Below are 9,473 nucleotides of genomic sequence, written 5' to 3'. Positions count from 1 at the left end.
ACCTTTGACCTTTGACGTGTCCAGTCTTTTCTTCTTCCATTGAATCCACAGATTTGTCTGGGACTTGTTCCTCCCACAGAGACATAAAGATCAGGCCTTAAAGTAGCTCCTACACACACCAAACTGTACAAGAGTCTGACAGAAGCACACAAGGTTCTGAGCCTCATTTATCACATTCTCAAGTCCAAGAAATGAGGCCAGTTTTCACTCACATCAAGTTTAGTCACAAACTCCATCAGAAATCCAACATCCAAAATCCTGTAAATGTGTTTGTGTCTAAAATGTGGACAAAATGAAATGCTCTGTCCATTTGTCTCATTTAAACGGCCCAAATATGAGACGTTTGGGCCGTTTTTACCCAGAAAATGTCTTATTTCTGAAGAAAACTTGACACGATGGAAAAACTTTGATTTAAGATGTTTTTCCAATTCATCTGCAGCGTCCGGACTTAAAACCATTACGCGACATTTACCCAATGTTTGGACGAATAAAGGTTTATCTTATTAAAAAACAGCTCAAAAAGAGAGTTTAAAGTGATATTTCTACATTTTTTGTGGTTCGTTCACGTTTCTTGCGACGCTTGAGCCTCAATAATTCATTTAAAGAAACATTTTAACACATTTTGATGAATCGATTTGATCAGAGAAAATACAGAAACGCTGGAGATCTTCCTTTTTGTCAATATGGCCCAGCTCTAATTCAAGTGATACTTTTCCTTTTATAGCTGTAAAATAAAGACATAAACGGAAGCTGTTTTTTGTGTAACGTGCAGATTTTGTGATTATTGGACTTTTGTGAAATAGAAAATATGGAGAAAAATGATTCCAGGTCAAATGTGGAAGTGACACACATAAAAGACAGTCTAGACTCACAGCTAAGGATTTTGAATAAAAAGGGGAAAAGCTTCAAGAAGAAATGAAATCAAAGGTAAAAAAGATCAAAAGTACAATAAGAGAAATAACACTTGAGGAAAAATGAGAAGAATGTAGAAACTCTTTGTTGTGTTGATAATGTGTCCAGTTAGTGCAGAGGCCTGTCAGCTGCACGAGGGGCTGAGTTCTATGATCCTCCAGAAGAACAGAAAAGGCAAAACCAGCTTAAAACGACCTAATAAACAGACACATTTACACCCGTCACAGCCTTTGATTCAGTGTTTTTTCTTTGGCTAAACATTTTCAGTTGATTTAACGCGCACTGGTTTTCAGGTGCTACTTTGGCGCGCTCTGGTGGACAAAGCGCGGCATTACAGGACAGAGACGTGGACAGGTTTTTTGTCCCGAAGTGAAAATCACAACGAACAAGATTTAGAGACTTTAGGTCTAAACCAGGACTAAACCAGGACTAAACCATGTCTAAACCAGGACTAAACCAGGACTAAACCAGGTTTAACCCAGGACTAAACACGGTCCAAACCAGGACTAAACACGGTCTAAACCAGGGCTAAACCAGGACTAAACCAGGACTAAACCAAAATATTATGTTTTTACGGCAAAAACAAATACAAAATGTACTTCAAGAACACAAAAGAGGAAATAATGTGGAAAGTGAATGGATTTGGACAAACAAACAAGAATCGCTTTTTGTACATTTTATTTCTCAACTTCATACATTGCAACATATAAACATAACATTTTTCATCTTTTCTTTCACCCGCGCCGTTTTTGAAGATTAAATTCAAATAAATACAGTGAGGAAAGTATTTGAACAGCTGCAAAGTTCTCCCACTTGGACATAATGGAGCGTGTGATGTTTCCACTGTGAGCGACGCGTCACGCACACAGTGGAAACGCCCCGACGACGGACGAGTCAGAGCCTTTTAAGAGGGAGAACGTGCAAAATCACAGCGTGTTCAAATACTCGCTTCCCTCGCCGTAAGTAAGTTCAAATAAATACATAACGCTGGGATTTTCCACCTTCTTCCGGTCGATAATCACGAAGACGGCGGCGAACAGCAACGTGGTCTGGTTCACGCGTGTTCAGGTCTGAGCGGTTTGTGTGTTTTACTTCCTTCTGTTTCCACCGTTGGCCAGAATCATCACGAGCCTCGTGAAGATGTTCAGCGTGTCCATGTAAATGCCCATGCAGCTGCCACAAAGAGACAAAAGCAGGTTATAGAGGGAGAAATGACTGAACCCCTGAACTCCTGGTGTCGGACTCGTGCTGCGCTCATAAACATGTGGATTTAAACATGATGGAACTAAACTGTGCAACAGCAAAAAGAACAGTTACAGACGATTAGATCTTAAAACTCGTGTTGTTTTGTTATTCAAACTGTCTGTGCAAAAATGTGTCAAATTTACTTTTTTTGAGCTGAATTTTAAATGTGTTTTATTGTTAGACTGAAGTCGATTGTTCTGTTTAGTTTTAGACTCATGTTGATGATTGAAAATGTGACATTATAAGAGAAACAGAAGAGACGCTTTCTGCTCTTGGACTGCTCCCGTCTTCCGTCTTTTGGACGGGGTATTTTGACATGTGGACGGGCCTTTTCGAGTGCAAGGACCGGGTCATTTTTATCAATATTTTTTTAGAAAAGGGAATATCATCATTAAATCGGGCCGGGAAGCGTTTGACGATAGTCCGCCGTGGTCCGCGCCATGACAGTTTACTGTTTACAAGTGAAAATTTGCATGCTGCGCGCTGATTGGTCAACGGAATTTGTGTGCTTGGCTCTGATTGGCTGCCGAGCCCTGGTCCGGAGAATCCCGAAGCTCCACGTTCTTTCGCGCACTTTGACAGAATTTCATTGAAACCTCATTAAATTGACAAAGATCACCGAAACTAGGAAAAGACGCGCTGGATTTGCACAAGGTTATTTTTGACAATTGACAATAACGTTGACCACTTCCATTCTGGTCCCAACATGGAGAGACATCGTGACAACCCTAAACTGTTAAATGCGTAATATCATCTTAACCGTGTCTAAATAAATAATACGGTCACGTTAAAGGTCCAAAAAAAGGGCGATGTACTCACGCGTTGATGGGGTCGTACTTCTGAACGCCGTAGAGCGGCTGCGTCTCCGCGCGCTTGATGACTTTCTGTGTGTCGTACAGCAGGAAGAGGCTGAAGAGGATCAGGCCGCCGTAGATCGCCACCGAGTAAAGCCCCGCGCCGAACGCCGAGGTCGGGGGCAGGAACATGGAGCCTGGGGGGCGGGGCCAGGACAGGTAAGACGTCACCGTTAAACTGACTCCACACTCACACAGACTATAAGATCACACACATTAGTACTGTCTCTCGTTAAATAACATGTTTCTGAGTCAAAGTGTTGAGGGAATTAAACGTTGTGTGGAGTTGAAGTGTCCTTTATCACCCCCTGCTGTAAAACGTGAATTTGAGCGAAACAAACCGTCAAAAAATAGGCCAAAAACAGCCACGTTTGGCCAGTTGTTCCGCCCGTAATTCAGTCAGAACGTCAAGGAGCTTTTGTTTTTTTAAACGTAAGAATGTTTAAACTCTATATTCCGCGGACCACAGTTTGAGAAACACTTTTTTTTTTTTTTTAACTTGCCGACAACTGCTGCATGTTGTACGCTCCGAAATGAGAATTCCATTAACACACAACACCCGACCCTTTTCCAATTGTTCACAATAAACGTGGCGCAGGAAAGTCGTTCTAAAAGTGCCGTTTGGAGCGATGTTTCTGAGCGTTTGGAGCGATGTTTGGAGCGATGTTTCTGAGCGTTTGGAGCGAGATGTTTCTGAGCGTTTGGAGCGAGATGTTTCTGAGCGTTTGGAGCGATGTTTCTGAGCGTTTGGAGCGATGTTTGGAGCGATGTTTCTGAGCGTTTGGAGCGATGTTTCTGAGCGTTTGGAGCGAGATGTTTCTGAGCGTTTGGAGCGATGTTTCTGAGCGTTTGGAGCGATGTTTCTGAGCGTTTGGAGCGATGTTTCTGAGCGTTTGGAGCGATGTTTGGAGCGATGTTTATGAGCGTTTGGAGCGATGTTTGGAGCGATGTTTCTGAGCGTTTGGAGCGATGTTTCTGAGCGTTTGGAGCGAGATGTTTCTGAGCGTTTGGAGCGAGATGTTTCTGAGCGTTTGGAGCGATGTTTGGAGCGATGTTTCTGAGCGTTTGGCGCGATGTTTCTGAGCGTTTGGAGCGATGTTTGGAGCGATGTTTCTGAGCGTTTGGAGCGATGTTTGGAGCGATGTTTCTGAGCGTTTGGAGCGATGTTTGGAGCGATGTTTCTGAGCGTTTGGAGCGATGTTTCTGAGCGTTTGGAGCGATGTTTCTGAGCGTTTGGAGCGATGTTTGGAGCGATGTTTCTGAGCGTTTGGAGCGATGTTTGGAGCGATGTTTCTGAGCGTTTGGAGCGATGTTTCTGAGCGTTTGGAGCGATGTTTGGAGCGATGTTTCAGAGCGTTTGGAGCGATGTTTCTGAGCGTTTGGAGCGATGTTTCTGAGCGTTTGGAGCGATGTTTCTGAGCGTTTGGAGCGATGTTTCTGAGCGTTTGGAGCGAGATGTTTCTGAGCTATTGGAGCGAGATGTTTCTGAGCGTTTGGAGCGATGTTTCTGAGCGTTTGGAGCGATGTTTCTGAGCGTTTGGAGCGATGTTTGGAGCGATGTTTCTGAGCGTTTGGAGCGATGTTTCTGAGCGTTTGGAGCGAGATGTTTCTGAGCGTTTGGAGCGATGTTTCTGAGCGTTTGGAGCGATGTTTCTGAGCGTTTGGAGCGATGTTTCTGAGCGTTTGGAGCGATGTTTGGAGCGATGTTTATGAGCGTTTGGAGCGATGTTTGGAGCGATGTTTCTGAGCGTTTGGAGCGATGTTTCTGAGCGTTTGGAGCGAGATGTTTCTGAGCGTTTGGAGCGAGATGTTTCTGAGCGTTTGGAGCGATGTTTGGAGCGATGTTTCTGAGCGTTTGGCGCGATGTTTCTGAGCGTTTGGAGCGATGTTTGGAGCGATGTTTCTGAGCGTTTGGAGCGATGTTTGGAGCGATGTTTCTGAGCGTTTGGAGCGATGTTTGGAGCGATGTTTCTGAGCGTTTGGAGCGATGTTTCTGAGCGTTTGGAGCGATGTTTCTGAGCGTTTGGAGCGATGTTTGGAGCGATGTTTCTGAGCGTTTGGAGCGATGTTTCTGAGCGTTTGGAGCGATGTTTGGAGCGATGTTTCTGAGCGTTTGGCGCGATGTTTCTGAGCGTTTGGAGCGATGTTTGGAGCGATGTTTCTGAGCGTTTGGAGCGATGTTTGGAGCGATGTTTCTGAGCGTTTGGAGCGATGTTTGGAGCGATGTTTCTGAGCGTTTGGAGCGATGTTTGGAGCGATGTTTCTGAGCGTTTGGCGCGATGTTTCTGAGCGTTTGGAGCGATGTTTGGAGCGATGTTTCTGAGCGTTTGGAGCGATGTTTGGAGCGATGTTTCTGAGCGTTTGGAGCGATGTTTGGAGCGATGTTTCTGAGCGTTTGGAGCGATGTTTCTGAGCGTTTGGAGCGATGTTTCTGAGCGTTTGGAGCGATGTTTGGAGCGATGTTTCTGAGCGTTTGGAGCGATGTTTGGAGCGATGTTTCTGAGCGTTTGGAGCGATGTTTCTGAGCGTTTGGAGCGATGTTTGGAGCGATGTTTCAGAGCGTTTGGAGCGATGTTTCTGAGCGTTTGGAGCGATGTTTCTGAGCGTTTGGAGCGATGTTTCTGAGCGTTTGGAGCGATGTTTCTGAGCGTTTGGAGCGAGATGTTTCTGAGCTATTGGAGCGAGATGTTTCTGAGCGTTTGGAGCGATGTTTCTGAGCGTTTGGAGCGATGTTTCTGAGCGTTTGGAGCGATGTTTGGAGCGATGTTTCTGAGCGTTTGGAGCGATGTTTCTGAGCGTTTGGAGCGAGATGTTTCTGAGCGTTTGGAGCGATGTTTCTGAGCGTTTGGAGCGATGTTTCTGAGCGTTTGGAGCGATGTTTGGAGCGATGTTTATGAGCGTTTGGAGCGATGTTTGGAGCGATGTTTCTGAGCGTTTGGAGCGATGTTTCTGAGCGTTTGGAGCGAGATGTTTCTGAGCGTTTGGAGCGAGATGTTTCTGAGCGTTTGGAGCGATGTTTGGAGCGATGTTTCTGAGCGTTTGGCGCGATGTTTCTGAGCGTTTGGAGCGATGTTTGGAGCGATGTTTCTGAGCGTTTGGAGCGATGTTTGGAGCGATGTTTCTGAGCGTTTGGAGCGATGTTTGGAGCGATGTTTCTGAGCGTTTGGAGCGATGTTTCTGAGCGTTTGGAGCGATGTTTCTGAGCGTTTGGAGCGATGTTTGGAGCGATGTTTCTGAGCGTTTGGAGCGATGTTTGGAGCGATGTTTCTGAGCGTTTGGAGCGATGTTTGGAGCGATGTTTCTGAGCGTTTGGCGCGATGTTTCTGAGCGTTTGGAGCGATGTTTGGAGCGATGTTTCTGAGCGTTTGGAGCGATGTTTGGAGCGATGTTTCTGAGCGTTTGGAGCGATGTTTGGAGCGATGTTTCTGAGCGTTTGGAGCGATGTTTGGAGCGATGTTTCTGAGCGTTTGGCGCGATGTTTCTGAGCGTTTGGAGCGATGTTTGGAGCGATGTTTCTGAGCGTTTGGAGCGATGTTTGGAGCGATGTTTCTGAACGTTTGGAGCGATGTTTGGAGCGATGTTTCTGAGCGTTTGGAGCGATGTTTGGAGCGATGTTTCTGAGCGTTTGGAGCGATGTTTCTGAGCGTTTGGAGCGAGATGTTTCTGAGCGTTTGGAGCGAGATGTTTCTGAGCGTTTGGAGCGATGTTTCTGAGCGTTTGGAGCGATGTTTCTGAGCGTTTGGAGCGATGTTTCTGAGCGTTTGGAGCGATGTTTGGAGCGATGTTTCTGAGCGTTTGGAGCGATGTTTGGAGCGATGTTTCTGAGCGTTTGGAGCGAGATGTTTCTGAGCGTTTGGAGCGATGTTTCTGAGCGTTTGGAGCGATGTTTCTGAGCGTTTGGAGCGATGTTTCGCGTTTGGAGCGATGTTTCTGAGCGTTTGGAGCGATGTTTCTGAGCGTTTGGAGCGATGTTTCTGAGCGTTTGGAGCGATGTTTCGCGTTTGGAGCGATGTTTCTGAGCGTTTGGAGCGATGTTTCTGAGCGTTTTTACCGATGGAGGAGGCGAAGACGACGCCGAAGCCGACAGCCAGGGGCCCCCCCATGTACAGGAACTTCTCGCTGGGCGCGCACATGGCCACCGTGGACAGGCCGCCCACGATCCCGGCCGTGTACCAGGCGGCGCGCATCACCAGGGGCCCGCCGAGGAGCGTGAGCGGAGCGATCACTGCCCCCATCACGCCTGGAGGAGGAACAGCAGCGACACAATCAGAGACAAGAGGCAAAGAATGGAACTGTTCATGTAAATGCACCGTTATTTTAATATTTATGAGTCAAATGATTATTATTATTATTATTATTATTGAACATTGAGAGTTTTTCCAATACATTTTCAACTACCTCGTATTTTCGCACCTTTTTTCATACTTTTGCCCGGGGTGCGACTCCAGAGCGACTTATGTGATATTATTCATTATTTTCACACTGACAACCACAAGAGGGCGCTCTAGGCTCTAAGCGACGCAGAAGAAGAATTTGCACTTCCTCTTCCTCTGGAGTTTGTGGAGTTGTTTAGAAGTGACACAGAGGAAGAAGAATTCAGTGGATTTAGTGATTTGGGGTAAAACTGATGCTTTGCTAAACTTGTTAGCATGTTCTTTATGCTATAGTTATCTGAATAACTGTTCATATGTTACGCTAACATACCAGACACTTACCACAGTTCTGTCTGTGCCTCATGTAGCTGAAGGTGTTAGCGTTAGCATACGTCATGTAGCTGAAGGTGTTAGCGTTAGCATACGTCATGTAGCTGAAGGTGTTAGCGTTAGCATACGTCATGTAGCTGAAGGTGTTAGCGTTAGCATACGTCATGTAGCTGAAGGTGTTAGCGTTAGCATACGTCATGTGGCTGAAGGTGTTAGCGTTAGCATACGTCATGTGGCTGAAGGTGTTAGCGTTAGCATACGTCATGTGGCTGAAGGTGTTAGCGTTAGCATACGTCATGTAGCTGAAGGTGTTAGCGTTAGCATATGTCATGTAGCTGAAGGTGTTAGCGTTAGCATACGTCATGTAGCTGAAGGTGTTAGCGTTAGCATACGTCATGTGGCTGAAGGTGTTAGCGTTAGCATACGTCATGTGGCTGAAGGTGTTAGCGTTAGCATACGTCATGTAGCTGAAGGTGTTAGCGTTAGCATACGTCATGTAGCTGAAGGTGTTAGCGTTAGCATACGTCATGTGGCTGAAGGTGTTAGCGTTAGCATACGTCATGTGGCTGAAGGTGTTAGCGTTAGCATACGTACACCTATTCACCATGTTCTCTCATCTGTTATTATATTAAACTGCATTTACAGATAAAATGTCTGTTCTTGGTCTTGGATTTTATCAAATAAATATAAAATTAAAAAATGAGACTTATACTCCAGTGCGACTTGTATGTTTTTTTCTTCTCTATTATGCATTTTTGGCTGGTGCGACTTGTAGTCCGGAAAATACGGTAAATAAAAGGTTAAAAAGTGGAAATTTAAAGCTTCTTGATAGAGAATAGTTAAGAATAAAGTGTATTGTTGATAAAAATCTGAAATTATGTCTCATCTTTTTGATATTTTGATGTTATAACGCCACGTGTTTGTGAAGAAAGGTCTTTTCGTTTGTATTTTAGAGTCTGTTTAAGCCCGATTGATGATTATCAAGTACAACTATTACATCAATAAATCGTTGCAACCCTGTATATTAGACTTTATAATATAGGGGCTGAAGTCACTATAAAATTTATGTCGTAAAGCGTCTGGAACATTGTTTAATTCAGATTGATTTACGAAATAACCTGTGTCTTGATGAAATTATCATTTAAAAATCATTACTTTCACAACAAATGAAATACTAAATTAAAATAAAAAAGAAGGGTTAGAAGAAATAAAATAAATAAAATAAATAAAATAAATAAAATAAATAAAATAAAATAAATAATGAAAGTCTACCATGCTTTTGGAATAAAACTCTCTCAAATGGAACAAACGCCAGTGTTACGGGTCAGTTTGGTGCATTGTAGGCGTGGCTTCCAAGGACCCTTAAATAAACGTAATATTCCACACATTTTCTCTCCGCCTGCTGCCACGAGCCTCATCTGTGCGTCCCAAACTGCTCCGTCACACCGGCGGCTCTCGCGGTCTTAAACGTGGTCGTTGCCGTTGGTACCTGCGTGGAGCATCCAGGCCAGGTGTTTGTTCATCGGGCTGTGCTCGTAAGAGATGGACCTCACCAACATCCCGGCTCCGATCATGCCGGCAAACGTAGCTCCGATCGCCTGGACACGACACGGCCAGGGTTAAACCAGGTCAAGAAAAACACTACAAATGTCCACGAAACTGGGACTTTACAACTTTGGGAGAGCGTTTGTGAGGCTCGGAGGGAGAGGACCCATCAAACTAGTGTGAATGAAGCTAAATGCTAATCGAGCTCATTGTT

At 44.9% G+C, this 9,473-nt stretch overlaps 1 protein-coding gene across 2 annotated transcripts in view; it reads right to left on the bottom strand.

Moving 5' to 3' along the window:
- Nucleotides 1–1,573: 1,573 nt before the first annotated feature.
- ghitm (growth hormone inducible transmembrane protein) overlaps nt 1,574–9,473 on the bottom strand; it is a 14,583-nt gene continuing 6,683 nt past the window's right edge. For both annotated transcript variants that reach the window (XM_072456435.1, XM_072456436.1), the window contains exons 6-9: nt 9,204–9,312; nt 7,063–7,251; nt 2,977–3,148; nt 1,574–2,085 (exon numbers count right to left, since the gene is read on the bottom strand). In XM_072456435.1, coding sequence (XP_072312536.1) covers nt 2,001–2,085; nt 2,977–3,148; nt 7,063–7,251; nt 9,204–9,312 — 555 coding nt within the window. In that variant the 3' untranslated portion in view covers nt 1,574–2,000. The remainder of the gene's footprint in view (nt 2,086–2,976; nt 3,149–7,062; nt 7,252–9,203; nt 9,313–9,473) is intronic.

This window comes from Eucyclogobius newberryi, unplaced genomic scaffold (genome assembly GCF_026437365.1).
Source record: "Eucyclogobius newberryi isolate DKJ021-1_F unplaced genomic scaffold, fEucNew1.0.hap1 SCAF_20, whole genome shotgun sequence".
In the NCBI taxonomy this organism is placed as follows: Eukaryota; Metazoa; Chordata; class Actinopteri; order Gobiiformes; family Gobiidae; genus Eucyclogobius; species Eucyclogobius newberryi.
The sequence above is the reverse complement of the archived record's forward strand: the minus strand, read 5'-3'. Positions and strand labels throughout refer to the sequence as shown.